General features: G+C 39.3%; 2 protein-coding genes across 9 annotated transcripts in view; one reads left to right on the forward strand and one right to left on the reverse strand.

Annotated features, from left to right (window-relative positions):
• CMSS1 (cms1 ribosomal small subunit homolog) overlaps positions 1-17664 on the reverse strand; it is a 244933-nt gene that overhangs the window by 128861 nt on the left and 98408 nt on the right. For 2 of the 7 annotated variants that reach the window (XM_030020080.1, XM_041124880.1), the window contains exon 1: positions 14066-14126. The exons of 4 other annotated variants lie outside the window; for them this stretch is intronic. In XM_030020080.1, the coding sequence (XP_029875940.1) occupies positions 14066-14099 (34 nt within the window). In that variant the 5' untranslated portion in view covers positions 14100-14126. Of the gene's footprint in view, positions 1-2780; positions 2815-14065; positions 14127-17664 lie in introns of those variants that run through there. One more of the 7 variants, XM_041124881.1, reaches the window with a different exon arrangement.
• The window catches only part of LOC115343724 (filamin A-interacting protein 1-like), a 140385-nt gene that overhangs the window by 96835 nt on the left and 25886 nt on the right, over positions 1-17664 (forward strand). The window contains exon 3 of one of the 2 annotated variants that reach the window (XM_041124883.1): positions 3450-3539. The exons of the other annotated variant lie outside the window; for it this stretch is intronic. The gene's annotated coding sequence lies outside the window, so the exon portion shown is untranslated. The remainder of the gene's footprint in view (positions 1-3449; positions 3540-17664) is intronic. 2 annotated transcript variants of the gene reach the window in all.

Below are 17664 nucleotides of genomic sequence, written 5' to 3' on the forward strand. Positions count from 1 at the left end.
ACAAAAAAACAAAACAGACAATGGCTATAGAGATTCCAGAGGACTGTAATGACTATAACAAAAGGCAATGGCAATAGTGTGACAGGGGCTTGATTCGTCAAAAAACAGGCTGAAATGACTCAGCCGCAGAATCAAATTCCAGCAGGATTGCCTTAAATCTCCTTCAAAGATTGCAGGCCTTCGTGCAGTTTGTATTCAAGTTCTCTTGGGACCATTAAAAATGAAGGCTCTATCTGCTCTTTCACCTCTTGATCAGAAGGGCACCCTACCAAAGCAGGGCAGCGTTGCTATCCCCTTTTAGCAGAGCAGAAACAGGCTCAGAAGCATCAAGCTGTACCCTCTTAATGAAGGGCAGTGAATCAGAGCAGAGCACAAACAACTCCTACCAAACTGCCACTGGTGCAATGCAAATGGTTTTCTTAAAGTGATCATAAAGCTACGGTAAGATAATGCAACAGAAGTTTGTACAACTACTACTAAAAGAGCATATAAACAGGCTATCAATGCGAAGAGAAGTCACAACACCAGAGTGACTTAGGTATTTTATCCCATCCATTCAAGGGAAAGCATGTCTAACCATCTTAAAGCCTCAGTCCTTCAAAACACTACCTTTGCCACTATTCGGAAGCAGGACTTTCATGCACCCTATATACGTCAATATTTCAGCTTGTTTATTAATGCATATGTAGGTGTCATTCCAAGTATGCAAGAGACAGCAGTGTGATGTGATTTTGAGCATTTCTTCATTCACGTGTAACTACCCACAAAATTGACACCTTCAACCCATCTATGCCACCAGGCCTTCTCTCAATTATCCACCTTAAATAGCTCAGTGATACAAAGATTAAAACATGAATTCAACAAAAATCTCAATTCCTTAGTTACAATGATTATTAAAAAAAAAACCAATCAATTAAGAAGTCCTACTCTTTTCACTAACAAATCCACAGATTTTCAAACAGAGCTTTCTAAGCAGCAAGACATTGTCTTCCTTGATGTTCCATGTGCACCGTGGAACAGCCTTTGAAGGGGACAGTCACAACAGTTTGGTTTCTTTCAGATTACCAAATTAGGTGCCAAATTCTTCTATATATTTGCCGGGGAGGTCAATGCCTATTAAGAGTGCTTCAGCTGGATGCCTAAAGATGAAGGAGAAAGACCAGAATACACTGAGATCAAAAAAAGGACAGTCATGGACCTGGCAGGAATTATGAGCTGAAGAGAAAAGAAACCCACCACATTTTGGACAGGGGTGAGACATGGAACAGACCTCTCTACAGTTGCCAGAAAAGCAACAGAGTGTCAAAAATTAAACTTGCTGCAAACCATTACTCAAAGAGTGACTCAAAATACTAAAGAGCTATTTGGTTCTTAAATAAAGTACTATGACAACGTGTCAAGAAGCATTACATTATCTTCTTATGACTTAAGTATTTGTGAAAGCTATGTAAAAACCTCCCTTTTTCCCTGCTTGGAGGGCTCAATACTAGCAAGAAATCCCTGAGATCCTGCAATCATCTCCTTGGGGATTTAGCATATTGGACAAGCCACTGGTCTTAAGTGCACCAATTCACTTCTAGTATTGTCTTAATATCCCTCGCCCTGACTGAAAACAAAAAAGGACCATAAAGCATCTAATTGTGCTATACTGAAAATCGGGAAAAGATTTTTTTTTCTCTTCTTTGAAGCAGAAGCATAGAATTTCCTTATATACATCTTGTTATTAGTCAAAAGTAACTCTGTATACTTTGAAGAAAAACAAACTTAAATAACGCATTTGACTTCATTGTTACATGAAAACAAGCTGATTAAATGCTTTGTGATAAATCACCTTGAAAACTCCAGGACACAGATTGATAGATCGACACCCTTTGCCATATCTTACATCGCTAGATGATTTTGTAAGGTGCATATTTACACAGCACTTCACAGAAACTTTCCTAAGAGAGTCAAATTGTTTTAACCAACAATTAGTAAAACGGGATTCTGGTTTTCTCTCTCTCCGGTGACTTCATCAGTAACTGTTCAGTAAGTAATTACAGAAGGTTTTTCAAAATGGTAGCCCTTTTTGACTTTAAAGACTAAATCCCACGCTTCACCATCAAAAATTAGGAGCTTAAATCAGAAAGCCACTAGAGATCCAGAAATCTAGCACCTGTAATGTTAAAAATCAAAAATACATAAAATGTAAGTGAGAACACGGGGCATCTGTAGTTTTAAAAACTCCAAAATGCTTCTTTTGTTAAGAGGTATTATTATGGCCATTATAGTATTTGTTATCTTATTATAATACCTAATAGAAAAGTGATCAAATGGCACATTACCTGAAAAAGTATGAGGAAGACTATCATGGGAGTACTTGAGATTACCTGACGCTGACATGGGAGAGGAGACAATTCGTCACGTCCGAAAAGCAGTGGGAAATCAAACATAGCCTAGTAGAAGTTTAGAAATCTAAGAGTTCAAGAAAGAGTTATCCAGAACACAATGAGCTAACCCAGACTAACTGGTGCCTTCTCCCTCTACTCTGTCATTATCCATCAGTAATAGTTGGTTTAATACTAGAAATATATTATGTGGTTTTCACTCTTGGCAATAACTTCCAGAAATGGCAGGCAAATATAAAATATAATTCAGTTTGAAACAACTGTGTGTGTATATTAAATTAGTTGCTACCACCAAATAACAAAAAATGCCTTCCTGTGTCCAAAAAATCCCATTTTCCTTCCCTTTCTCTTCTGTTACATCCTTGGATCATCTTCTAAAAACACAGATCATACTTGTTTCATTTCTCAGCATGTGACAGGGCCGAGTTCAGTTTCACTCAGGTCTTCCTCCCAGTAGCCTGCCTTCATGTCCTCTTGCACTTCACCTGAGCTCCTCGGTCACATCTCCGTAAAAAAGACAAACCCTTGCTAGTATACCATTCAACATCAATAGCGTGGCATTCCTTCCCCTCCTGTAGCTGCCTGGCTGTGGGCTACACTTTTCAAAGGGTCCTTCAAAATTGGTGAACTAGCTTCACAAACCAGTGAATTCCCAAACATGAAATTCTCTGGGTAAGTTCTAGCAGCTAGAATTTGCTCACTCCCTACCAATGCAAACGAATGTTTTTTGAAACTATAGGAAAATACAGAAAAAAGTACAGAGGGAACACGTCTTTAAATGAAAAATCAGATATTAAATAGCAGTGCTTTAATTTAATATGCTTACAAGCATCTACAAGACTTCATAACAGTTAATCAGAAGAGCATATTATTAACGTGCAACTTCTTGAATGGTAGAATCTTTACTGGATCTAGTCTAAGCTTTAATAAATTATTTTACAAGAATTTATCAAGTTAATGCTGAAATAAGGTCCTCTGAAGTCAAAAGAAATCTCTCAAGCAGTATTCACTTCTGCTTGTTAAAAAAAAAAAATCATAATTGACTTGTGAATTTTATTGCAGATTCATACTACAGGAGAGACAATTCTGGACACAACTAAGAGGAAATCTGGGGAAAATATCCCTAAACATCATCAGAAGAGCTCTGAACCGGTAGGAATTATTTTTATTTGCATGTTTTTAAGTGTGTGCTACTGAAAAATAAAAATAAAATACAAGCTCATTTCCGATGTATGAATTTTTAAATAGGATGAAAATGATAGGAACCTGTAAGTATAGGACACTTTTTGCAGATAACTTGGTAGACTGACTAGTGAAAAATGCTAAATCTTTTAAAAAACAAACCATTCCTACTTTCTTGGCAAAAACTTGGAAGACTTTCTCACACTTCCTACACATAGCAGGCATTGCTCCATTTATCCCATTCTTTTAAATTCCAAGTCACAGAATGCAGCAAGGAAAAAACCTGGGATTTTTTTCTGCTTACTATGGAACTCTCCTAGTTGATTAAATTAATTAAAAGCTTGTTAGATATCAAATCTCTTTGAATGTAAAGTAAATGTGAAAAACATATTTTAAGTAGATTTGTATTTCTCCTGTACCACTTTTTCAGGTCAAAGCCCCCCTTAAAAATAGTAAACAAAACTACCAAAAAAGTATGTGAAGCCTCCAGATGTTTAAGTAGGTTCATATAGCCAGCAATGTCATTATATTAAATGAGTACAGCGGTTAACTCATCTGCTTTTGCCATTTGCACACTAGAACAACAAGCAATGGGTTTTTTGGACTGAAATAATGTTTCTGTAAACACATTCTGGAATTTCACTGTTCCATTTAAATTAATATGGATCTTACGGTAAGTGGCCCTGGGAGAAAGCGCATTTCTGATGTCTTTGCATGAAACACACCTTCCTGAAACACTTCCTGTCTCGCACCCGTTTTTGGATATTATCGCTGTTGTCTGACAAGAATGAGGTCAGCTAGGATTGTAGCCCATACTTTAGAGCAGCTGTCAGGCATTTCTTTGAAACTCCACAAGCCTTTAACTCCTTAATTGCCTCACCACAACAGACATTGTAGTCTTGCAGGAACACTGGAAGAATAACGACTTTTCAGGGTGCCATCCACTGAGCAGTCTCAAAGTGCTCAACTGAGGGAAATAAAAGACTAAGCTTTTCAGGTGAGCAAAAATGAGAAAGATCATGAACGGACCACGTGATGTGGAATTGAGAAGCGTTACCGCTTTTGTAGCAGCCAGGCCCAAAGAGAGCTGGCGAGGCAAGACTACATCATTTATGCAGAAGAAAGAGAGACATTGTGCTTTAAAAACAGCAGAGACAGACAGCCAGATTTAAAATAGTAAGGTTTATCAGCACTCTCCCACTGAGACACACTTGGCTGACACTCAGCAAATTAAACTCTCCAGTTGTTCACTAGGACCAATAAAGCTGAACTGAACCTGTATAAACAGCAGAGAGTACTCTGAATTTGCACAGAACACACTTATAATGCGACACAACGAACTTCCATCCCCACCACCCTCACAAAACCTTCCTAATGCGGACTGTCAGAAATCTTTCCAATTCATTTATGAAGCTGTATTCACACAACCACTAGCATGAGCTCTGTGTACAAATGAATCTTTCAGTAACAAAAATTTGATCTGTATCAATCATGCCCATATTTCCACTAAATGAGCCAAAACTTGCACCCATGTTACAACGGCTGTGGGAGGACAGAGCCATCCATAATGATGCAGACTGATGATATCTGGCATACAAGCTTTACTTGTATAAAAGTTAACATGTTGAATTTCTTTCAATAGAGTAGAAAGGTCCACTCATGGTGTAAATTTACTCCGTATCAGTGCACTGAACTGCATGGTCACCATTTACATTTGAGAAGCTTTGAGATGACACAGACTTAACCGCATCACCAAACCAAAGTTTCTTCGATGCTGACGCGCTGTATAAGAGCTGTTGAGGGGACAAGGAGAACAGCTCTGTGCCACACCACAATCTCTCCAACTCAGGCACCAGAAGAGGCTGTGAGAGAACAGCAACTGGGAGTGCCGAGTATGTTTTAAAAACGCTCAGTTATGAGACTGATGAGAGACAAAGAGACTGTGATTGTGCAGCACAAATGTCCTGATAAGATGCGATTTCCATGGCTTCTTACCTTCCTTTCTTACTATGTCTTCACAGGTGTCACGCACATCCTCCCCCTTTTGTATAGTGAACCTCTTCTTTACATCTTGTTTCAAGGATACTGTGATGATTTTGTGACTTAAACCATTAGTTACAAGATCAAGGTTGGCAGAATTTTAAAAGACCAGCGTTCCTCCTTAGGCTGCCTACTGCTCACGCTTTGCAGGCTTTCTGCAACTTAGCTCATCTGTTATCACACTGGAACACTTCAGAGTGCATACCAGATTTAAGAAAGCATTTACAAACTCAACTTGAAAAAAAAGAAATAATAATAAAAAAATCTTTCAAAAAACTGATTCCATCTTGCAAAAAATCTCTGTATGCCTTTGGCTGCTTCTGTTCCCACCTGAGGTAGGGTGTATCCACATGAAATATATTATACATGTGCGTGCAGGTCTGCGGGGCAACCCTCTGTGCTTCCTTCCAAATGGCAACTTTTCAAAAAGCAGTTGCCGCTGTGTACCTTATTGTGTACAGTAACTCAAGCTAAAGGCTGAGAAGCAAGTCAATACACAAGAAATTAGCTCAATTTGGCCTACAGTAAAAACCAAGCAAAACACAAACACAAAAGTAAGCAATTTCCAACCACTTCACCTGGCTCAAGAATCAAACTATAGCCTCATAACGCTGCACCAAGATGTGCTGCAATAAATACTACACTGCTCTAAACTAAAGAGATTGTTAATGTCAACCTGGCATCATCATTGTCAGTACAAGATCTCTTCCTGCCCCCTTTCCTTTTTTAAACTAGCCAGGTCTCAGTGTCGAACTACAGGTTGCCTGGAAGTTCTGTTTGCACCTGGCAAAGGACAGTCTGTTTTTTGGGATGAGTTAAAGCCAGATAACCAGCAATACTGAACAAGTAGCTCCTTTATAAAATCCCATGATTCTGTAGTTATGGACAACTAATGGAAAAGGGCTGAAAGCTGAACTTAGTGTAACAGACATGATATGAAACAAGTTGGGTTTTTCCCCCCACAAGTCATAAACAAAAACATCAGATCCATGCAGCACATTAAAATACTATATTTAAAGGCCTAAGGAGCCACAGATAATTAGCAAGATGGCTAGGGTATGCTTCTTTTAAGCTGATATCATTATGTGGTGTCGCATTAACAGGACTGGGTTTTTATTTTGTTTATTTTTGGCTAGATTTTACAATACATTATTTAGCACAAGGAAGAGACAGATGAACTTGAGTAAGGAAAAACAGCTGTTCCCAGTAAAGAATTTCCAAATTAATTGATTGTTACATACATTTTAAGTCAATATTTTAATGGGTAGAACAATTTTGTGTCAAAAATCAGGTAAATTTTGTGGAACGCAAAAGAGAAAGTAAGGAATAACACTGTATTTCTGGCATCTGACCACAACCAGTACCTCTGCCACAAGAAGGTACATGAGTTGACAAAGCTCAACTAAGAACTAGGCAAAAATATTACCTCTAGCTAAATGGGCAAAATTGTCCATTTTCATAGACTTTTCCCCTCCCTTCTGTTCTAAGCTGAAGATAATATATTTCTGCAAATGAGATGATGAAGGAGCAAGACCTACAGGCAAGCCGGCAGAGCACACAGGTAACAGGGAATGTACAGCATAAGAGTCCCACAGCTTCTAGCCAGCATTTCTAAGTTGTCAGATGTCGTCTTCTAGTCTGAATTTCTTAACAGGTATTAAAAATTCGTTTAGGAAACAATTATTTCAGAAACACTGTGCAAAGGCCAAACCTTCCTGACTTTGCAGCTCCAGAAACCTAAAGGAACCAACTTTTGAGAAGTATGCATTTACCAGTAATTCTGTCTTTGTTGTTTTAGTGTAAGGGTACATCCACCCATAAAGTCAATGCCTTGCAGCTTCTATTAGCTTACATCCCCCACTTCAGAGGGCAAACAAGACTTACTAAATCTTAGGAATCAAGAAAATATTTCCCAAAGCCAAAAATTAAAGTATGTATGCTATTGTTTGTATTTGGTTTTCGGTTGCCCTCAATTTCCTTCTTTTTCCATAGCTATAATGAGTAGAGTAAATATAAATTTACTGGTTTTTATATATACACTATACAATAAATTTAAAAAAAAAAAAAAAAAAAAGAGGGAACTAATTAAATGATAACAGACCAGAAACATTTTGGTTTTGAAACAGTTTGAAAAGCTACCGTGTTCCTGTAGGCTCAGACAACAACTCAAATTGGTTTGTTTTGTGTTCTGTACACATTGGCACCTAACTGTTGAGATAGAAGCAACATGTTCTTCAGGGACAAATTATATTTGATGAAGTGGGGAAAAATTGTCCAATCTTACATGCAGTTTAAATGATTAATTTTAGCTTTTACTTACTGATGAATCATTGACTTAACCTTAATGTAGCTTTAAGTGCCTATAATGGGCCTTTTCATGTGCCTATTGTAAAGCTTACGCACAAGTACCTCAGTGTTAAAGGAGAAAGGGGTCAAGGAGAGGAGACCAAGGGAAGCTGGTTAAGAAGATCTGAGAGACGCCAAACTTTGTGCAGAAAATCCAGTCTGAGAGAAAAGAAAATACAAGACACTAACAGCTACAGCTACTTAACCAGATACATGCAAGTTGATTTAAAACATTCACAGCAGACAGTATCACAATACCTATCCTAAAACACTTGTAGTCTGAAGTATGCAAATGTTCACCAGTTCACTCAGCTGAACAAAAGCAGACAGTAGCAAGAAGGAAGCCTGAATCGTTTTGCCAAAGCTAACAGGAAAGCAACCCCTTACAGCTTGGGTGCAGATTCTGCTCTGGAAATCTAAGGACCAGGAAATATAAACGAGTGAAAAGCTTCACAATGTCTTCTGAGGACTGCAAAATAATTTCCAAAGGAATGCAGAGGAAGTCTCATCCCTTGTGATACCTAAAACGAGGTGCAACAGAATAGTGTAAAGTAACCCAAGGAAAAAACTAGTACTGGCAAGTTGACAGGCTATATGGAATACATTTTTTCTTGCATCTCTGACTTCTATTAACATTTTTGTGGCTCTTGAGGCAGCAAGGTACGAGCTTTGGTTTATACTCCATAAACACAAGCCAAAAGCCTCCTACGGTTCCATTTGGTAACGTCAGCTTAACATGCTCAAATACACACAGACTTCTGACAATGAGTCAAGTTCCCACTCAAACGTAAATTATGCCAAAAACCGCCCAAGATTATTTCAACTAATAAACACTTGGTTAAAAAACATGTCAAATCAACTTGGTCTTTACATCAATTTAATTGCCTCTTACCACAACCATTGCCTAAGCCATAGTATGCTGCAGGAAGCACCGAAAGATAAAGGCGATTGAAAACATTCTCACAGCGCTCCTCTGACTGTCATCGCTTCTGTGGTTGCACAAAGCTAAGGAGTCTGCACTAGGAAAAGAGATTCTCCAGCAACCAGGCTTATGTTGTGAAAATCATTTTAAGGATGTCAACGTCCTGATGCCTGAAGACTAGAATTTGGGACAAATACTGCACCAAAATGAAGTTCTTAAAGGAAAGGTCAAAATTTTGTATCTTGTCATGGTACACAGTTTCAAAGTCGTCTCAAAACATTGTCCTTTGAGTCAGCCTTCACAGTATCATTCTTATAAAAGACATCTCTTCACGAGAAATACAATACTTGAAAATATGCATAACGTTACCCCAAGTTTATACAGATGCTGTTCATTAGCATATTCATTCTCTTTATAAAACTGTGACATTTGGACTTCAGATTTTTCCAAATTCCATTCCAACTCCCCTACTGAGTTGGTATATTGAGCATTAAAAAGACAACCAAAGCAAAAAGTAAAAAAAAAAAAAAAAAAAAAAAAAAAAATCAACACAAGGACACAACCGAAGTGCAAAGTAACTTGTGACAAGCTGGATTCACAGATGCTAAATCGCCTTCTCCAAATGACTGTTCTTTCCAGAATTTCATATGTAGTTACAGTAACACAGAAGGCAGAGCTGGTGTGGTTAGTTCTTGCCCAAGAAGCCTTTCAATGTAAGCAGCATCTCTAATAGACCACTCTGACAAGCGACTAGAGAAAAGCAAGGCAAATTTCTACCAGGCAGACCAAAGGAATACAGCAGATATGCATTTGTCAGTCAAAACATTGATTGAAATAGCATCACCAGTAGCAGTTATAGCATGGAGAAAAAGACTGAAATCGCCTAGGGACTACTCTACCGCACTAAAAGCTGGTTTTCCTGATTAGGACCAAGCCACACTTGAAAGGCTAAGGTGAAGTGCACCTTTTCCACAAGAGCAAGCCTTCTTCCTCCACGACTACCACGCTGAGGCTAGCCATGGACAAATAAATACTAAATTCACTCAAAACACTTCAGAGACAAAACTTCTTAAAGACAACCCAGTTCAACTGAAAACACATGTATCTGAACATAATGTCCTGCCTCCATATGTATTTCCTCTTACAGAATGGTGACATGAGCTAAAATTTCATTCCCACTGTGAGATCTCTTGAAGACTCATGGCAAGATGAATCGCTATTCTCAATGGAAATAATGACTTGTGACAGCTGTAACTTCTGATATATGAAGTATCACATGGGCAAAGTTAGCCTGACTCCCTGCTGTAAATAATTAGTGGATTGCAACAAAATTTATTTCACTACCTAGCTTTAAAAGGTACTGGAGAATTAATAGTCTAGAGTCTCACGCATGCTACAGGACAAATGCATGAGGAAAGCCAGAGGTTGAACTAGTTCCAAAACTTTCTGACAGGGGCCAAAAGCAGATGCGTAGACAAACACAGCAACAGGAGCATCAACAGAATGATCCTTCTCCCAGCATGCCCTCAGCTGCCATTCAAGGATTTAAGCTGCCTCCAGAACATCCTGATAAACGACCACAACCAAACTAATCCTCTTTTAATCTCACTGAATGCATTAACACCTCTGGCCTTGGTGATATCCTATGGCACTGACCACTACAGTTTGACTACTGTGCAAGGAAGTACTTTGTTTCAATTTTGTGGCAAACTGATTCACTGAGTGTCCCCCGATTATCATGCTATGAGAAAATAATTATTGCCATTTACTTTACGTGTGCTGCTCAGGATATCTGAGTCCTGAATCAGATGCCTCTTACACATTTTCTTTCCTATTTGAACAGCCATGGTCTAGTAGTCCTAGGAGACAGAGCATAGGTTATCTGGTGCTACCTTACATTTTTTGAAGATAGGGAATCAACTGCATCCAACACCCAAAATACGTTTGCATGAAGGCATAACGATTCTTTCCAGTTTAGCTTACTTGCTTTGTTAAAGCTCTCTGCTTTCCAACCGGTGCTAGAGACTGAGCTGAAGTATTCCCAGAACAACGGAGAGGGATCCCCTACAAGCCCTCCTTGCTGAGTAACACTTGCTAATAACTACCGCAGGACTTTTTCCTTTGAGATATCATCAGAAGCACCTAATTAAACAGGCTGATAAGCCACCTATTTTAATAATTTTCCTGCTACAACTCTGACATCAATTCTGCAGGGCTTCAGCAAAACAAATTCTGGTATGTTGCACCGAACAAGCAGTTCAACATCTTTGAGAAGCAACACTGATTCCTTTGGGAAGGAAGAGTGCAGAACAGGGAAGGAAGGAGTTTTCATACCTCAGTGCTTAGGTACTTAACCAACCAGTCTCTTCAGTTTCCTGCTACACCTCATGGAGAAAGCAGGGCTTCTCCTGAGCAGGAATCCAGCCTTGGACTTGTGGAAGTGCCCTCTGATAGCTCCACCCCTCTTCATCGCCCACAGCCTGCTACGCTAAGCATGTATGCACAGCTAGTGTGAAAACTTCCCTGCACACTCCTCTGCATATCTGAAAGCAAACATTTATATTAAGATACCTGATTCTGGACAAAGAATCATCCTTTTTACAAGGTGTCATGGTCTCAGCCGTTACAATTTTTCCCTCACAGCGGAGCAAGTTTGCACATGCACATATTTACACATTTAAAAAGATATATGTATTTTACATATGTAAATACATAGGAGCCTTATCTATGTCCCACAGTAGGGCACAGTGTTATTCACAGGCTTCCAGATGCTCTGTCCACTTCAACCTGCACGCATACCTTCCGTAACAAAGATGAAACACCAACATTGGCAGCCACTTCCCCAAAACTGTCATATACATCTTTTGCCAAGGGCTTCTTTCCTCCCTCCTGACAGACTCTCCTGCCCCTTCACCCTTCCAGGCAGTCCTGCTGGCCCCAAGGCAGCTGGTTAGCAGGTGCAGAGGTGCTCTGCACTCCAGCGCACAGCAGCAAACTCAGAGCCAGGCAGGGCTGCCCACCGCGGGGCAGGGGACACGGCAAGAGTCCACGGCACCCCTAGGACCAGTGCTGGCAAGCACCGCTGCTCCAGCGGTTAGACACTGGCCGAAACGCTGCCTTTGTTGTACCTGCCAAGCCGGGGAGCAGATGACCAGGGTCCAAGCTTAACAAGGCAGCTGCAAATTCGACAAAGCTATTTCTTACAAGTATTGTACAAGCCCTTTGGGAAGGCGGCCTTAAATCTCCACAGGGTTACGTCTTGCACAGGTGGCCCGTATAACTTCACAGGATCCTGTTCTTAATATTTTTTTCAAAGCTTGCTCACTACATTTATTACTGTAGTTCTGACTAAGCCTCCAAACTATTTTTACAGGCCCTGAACAATAGTAATCATTTAGGATCAAGTTCAACTTGCTAAACTGAATTATATCTAGTCCAGATCCTTAAAACCCCACATCTCTGACAAATCCTGTTGATCACAGAACATAAAGGGTATCAATTGGGATCATGTTGGTTTAAGAGATATATGAAGAACACCACAAGAACAAGAATTTGCCATAAGGCTTTTTCATCGTTTAGACCCTGAAGAACTGCAGTGCATTTTAACACCCTCTTAGCAACAACCTCCTTTTGAAACACACAATGCAGATGCAGTAAGGTAAAGACGATCAGGTTTCTGAACGATCACTCTTGTCAATTTCTTCAATGGCATTTAAGAACCCTGTCTAGGACCTAACAGGACATTAAGAAGTTGCAAATATCATTCTTCAAATAAACCAACACTAAAACTAGAACATATATTTGCAAAAGGCTATTTTCAAAGACTGAAGATATTACTTAACTCCCTTGATGAGCAGCAAAAATAAATTCTTTTGGCTTATTTGTAGAAAGACAAGTTAAAACTATTCCAATTTGATTCAGTTTCCTGAAACAATTCCTGATGCTCAAGCACCACCATTTACTATTGAAGCATTTGCCTGGAACCATATACGTTCTAAAGAAATCACTAACTAACTGTAAAGAAATGGGTAAGTTTCAGCTCTGCAGTTCTAACACGCATAAAGCTGAAATTATGACAAAAAGAATCTCATTATGCAAATAGTCTGAGGATAAACTTACATAGTTTGTCTTAGACTCATACAAGGTAAGAAAATAATGATGAACGTGTATGATAAAATAGTATTGCTGTCATTATTAATACCAGTGTTATGAGCCACAGTCTACCTCACTGTTAGCATATATATGCATTTCTTCCTCAATTTTCCTTCAGTTCTAACCCTAAAAGCCAAACTGGGCAGTCAGTTTTACTTCTCAGCTATCAAGAAAATACCTTCCCCTCTCCTATCTCAGGGAATTTTATGTTCTGTTTTGTCATATGTCCCTGTCCCCCCTCCATCTTACTTTTAAAGACTATAAGGCAAGAAAATTACTAAACCTTGAAGTAAGAAGAAATCATCTTACTGTCTCTAAATTTGTTTCCTTAATTAATTAATATGCTTGTGTTAACAACAGACCTTTAAAAATGCTACGTTTTGAGACTGGCCAGACTACACTTAAAGGAAAACGCATGTACTCAGAGTTATACTAGCAGTAAGAGTCACAAAATACAATCCCCAACCCTGTAATCCAATCTTACACATGCAGCCCCACAGACTTTAACAGCCCTACCTGCACGAGAAAAGCTTGCAGAATCCCACCACATGCACTCTGATGTTTCCTGGGTATTTGGTATTAAATTATGCAGGACAGATTCTCTAGCCTTTCATTTAAAAGCTTTTCCTTTATTTTATCTGCAGAAATTTATTTGAGCAGAAAACTTCACGTTTTGGTGTCAGAGGAGTGTTAGGATCTGTGATTGTCCCTCAAATAGAATTGCTTGCACATACAGGAACAACCAGCTATTCAGGGCTGTGTATCGTTCTAATCAACGTAAATCCACTCTACTGTTAACACTTTTTAAATACTTATTCACTCACTCAAACTAGGATTGATTGGAACAGAGCGCTAAGAAAAATTATCCTCTTAGAGAAAGAATGTAAATACTACTAATGCACAGGAACATACAATCACTACACACACACCTGCTGTGTGTTAAAATGACTCTTTTACAGCCACTCAGAAATCAAAGAGGGGGCTGCTTTGGAATTATTTTTCTTAATGCTAAGCAAATGTTCTCAAGCAAACTTACACGCAGAAGTTTGATCAGGAAGTGTCTTTTTCATGTATGTCTAGCAGAGATATCTGTACCTATATTACAGAATTAGGAGGATACATTCAGATGATGTGGTGCACAAGTACTTTCAGCGGTGGCATTAATCCGCCAATTTAATATATAACAAATTAGCACTATTTATGTGCAGAAGAGGCACGGTGCTCTCAGGAGCTAAATATTCACTTCAGATAAAATAATTTCGGTGAAGTCTTACTAAACAGCAGCTCTAAGGAGGCCCTCTGTGCCTGCAGGATATGACTCATTGCTTTGCTAGGAAGGACTTGCAAGTTAAATGCAAACATTTATAGTCACCTGTCCATGCCCTCCTTAACACACCTAAAAAACTGCAGACCTGTCCTCAGCTGCCAGGAAAACACCAGTGGGAACGTAATATAATTGCCACCGAGACCAAAAAAAGGAACTCCAACAGGACTCTCCTGGCAGATCAACCCATTTATGATACCTGCTGCTCAGGGAGCGATTCCTTCCCAAATCTTCCCATGATAATTGCAGGGCTGAAGACATGCAGCAGAAGGGTCCCCTACTGCATCCCTCGGGTCCCATCTTGCCTCTGCCTAGTTACATGCTCTTTGTCACTGGCCATCACAGAGGCGGGTGGACAAGCTTTCAGCAAGTCTCTCCAGCACCAACAGACATGTAACAGAGCTCCAGCAAAACACAGGACAACCGGTGCTGAGCAGCTAAGCTAGGTAATACCAAGATTTTGCTTTGATTTTAATTACCGTTCTTCCAAAACGATAAACAGGTGTTTTAACTGGGCTTTTCAGAGAGGCCTTTAAAGGGGTGGGGATAGGGAAGAAGGCATCCGGACTTTAGTGTTCCCTTAGGACCAGTCTGAACATCAGAACCCTGGAAAATATTCCTATAGATGCATCCATTTACATCTGCAAAATCCCTTTCCTCAACTCCCAGTAGCCACTGGGCTAGCAACTGGCCACAGCCATATTTTATTTGAACAGGGGGAAAACCAAAGAGAGGAACAAACAACAGTATGGGCTCTAAGCTACCTCTCCAGCATGCCTTGCCCCCCCTCCACAAGGACTCAGCTATAGTATAATCAAAACCAGGGTGAAGTCACAGCTGCAGCCACAAATCAACATTTGTCTTTACGTATGAACCTCACGTAGCACAATTGCGGGGTCCTTATGTAGCAATGAAAGGAACATACGAGTTTTCTCTGCTTGTCCTATGCCAAAGCACAGATGACGGCCTCAAGACCAAATTTCAAACAAAAAAAAAAAAAAAAAAAAAAAAAAAAAAGAAGAAAGCATAGCCAGGGACACAGAGGAGGTACATCTACCTGGCTCACCAACCTCCATTCCACTTCCTTTTTTCTGTGAGGAGGCAATTTAACTCCACTGCTTTTAAGAAACTTCCTATTAGAAAGCTGCGGTTTCCAGTGCATTTTTATTGCATTTTCCGAAGTTGCGTCATCAGAGCAGGGCATATTCCTATGGGAGCTGAAGGTCCAAAACTGTAAGCCATTATAATAAATAGTAACGAATGTCATGGCTAGTAAAACCTGTAATCTGAACACATACAAAAATTAATTTCACTGTGTACAGTTACTTTTCAAACGCTGTGCTTTTCACATTTTCCTGGCAGACACATATAGCCGCAGTCACCAATTAATATGAACAATATAAAAAATATAAGCCACCACTCAAAGTTGTAATTTTATTTTGGCTTATTTAAGGCAATAATCAATCTTAATGAAAAAAATTCTTCAAAAACTAAAAGCGAACCACAAAGCTGACTTGAGAATCTACCTGGAAGCTCATGTTTGCTTTGTGTTCATTTGTGCAGAGGTCACCCTGCACCAGATAATTTAAAAAAATCATGCTGCCACGAAATCAACAGGTAGAACCAAGATAAATAGGAACAAAACAAAAGAATACTAAAAGCCAAAGAAAACAAAATAAAAAGCCTCCAAACCAACAAAAAGCAGAAATCTATATTCCTGCACAAAGAGATTTTTGTTCAAAACACCAATGCAACACTGACTTCCACTGCCACCACAGCCTAGAAATTAGTTTTCAAAATTTCTTAGGAGCATCTTGTGACTCTAGGGTACTCTTGTCAAAATCATGCAACTTGTCACCATGAATCATGGTGAGAGCCCACAGGCAGCATTTGTGGGGCTGGACAAGGGGGATACAGGGCACTGCCTGTCAGCACTCCTGCCTCAGAGGAAAGAAGGGAACTCATGCCATTCACCCCAATGGCAGCATCCCTTCCCTTCACTAAAACCGAAACTCGAAAACCTCTGTTCCATAGGAAATAAGGTCTAATCTGCATAGAAAGGTTACAGTGAGAAGACTGGAGATCTGAGAGATTTTGTTTCCATTAAACTCCTGGGAAAGAATGATTTAGGATATTTATGTGATTTATCCAAATTCTTCTCTTGGATATTAAATATGGAGAACATGGGTGTGGGGAGTGGGGTAAGGAATGTTCTATGGCCATCCGCATGTTGCTGTTTTGTAGTTGCAGTTGGAAGAGGAAAATGCCAGAGCAGGTTCCTTGCACAACTAAAGATTGTCTCAGTCAGAAAAAATACGTTAGCCTGCTGTTACATACTTAGGTATTGCCATTAATGAGAAAAGAAAGCAAGGAGAATAACAACATGCAATCACACTGGTTTTGTATTACAGAATACAAAGAAAAACTCAGTACTTCCCCAACTATAGGAACACAAAGTACCACATCACAGAATGTAATAAAGATCTGAACTTTAGGATATATAAGGAAAATCCAGTCCACAGCTAGAAGAAAATCCTAAAATCCAGGAAAAAAGCAACCAGAGTGATTTCATTTCTGATCAGATAAACCAATGAAAGATTACTATCCGATATATAGATAGCAGCAGAACATAGTCGTTGATGCCAATGGTATGAAGAAGTTTGGTTTAAAACAACAACAAACAAAGCCCCAAACAAATCCCACAACAACTCAGATATCCTAGGTTTAGATACAAGCCTGAAGTCCTACTTCATGTTGTTCACAGATGCTTGGGTGCAAGCATGACAAAACCAGTGAAATCCTTCAAAAAGAAACGCTATTCTCAACAGCTTCTATAAGTCAAGTACTCTCTGCTATCGGACAGCAGATAAAGATTTGGTCTGAAGCATAAAAGATGAAGTTCATGAAGGCAAACAGACATTAAGAGAAACATAAGAAAGAAAACCCAGGGCTTAGGAAGAACAAAAATTAATCTGTTTTCCTGAAAGCTGTCTAAAGGTGGGGAATTCCAGATTAGGGAGAAGATCACAAACTTTTAAAGCTTGCTTAATACGTGTTCTGTGTTGCTTAGATGCAAAAACAGCTGAAAAGGGATTTTTTTGACAAATCAAATCAAAACCGAGCAAGCAAGCAAGCAAAAGATCAGATACATAATTTGCATGAAGCGCTGTAAGCCATATCTGGACATTTCATGTAATTTCAACAGCCGCAAAAGCAGATAAAATTGTGTATTTAAAAATGTCAGTCAACTCACATAGAACACTTAAACATGCACTACTAAAGACAATCGTTTGAAGTGGAGCATCCCACAA

This window comes from Aquila chrysaetos, chromosome 7 (assembly GCF_900496995.4).
Source record: "Aquila chrysaetos chrysaetos chromosome 7, bAquChr1.4, whole genome shotgun sequence".
NCBI classification, from domain to species: domain Eukaryota; kingdom Metazoa; phylum Chordata; class Aves; order Accipitriformes; family Accipitridae; genus Aquila; species Aquila chrysaetos.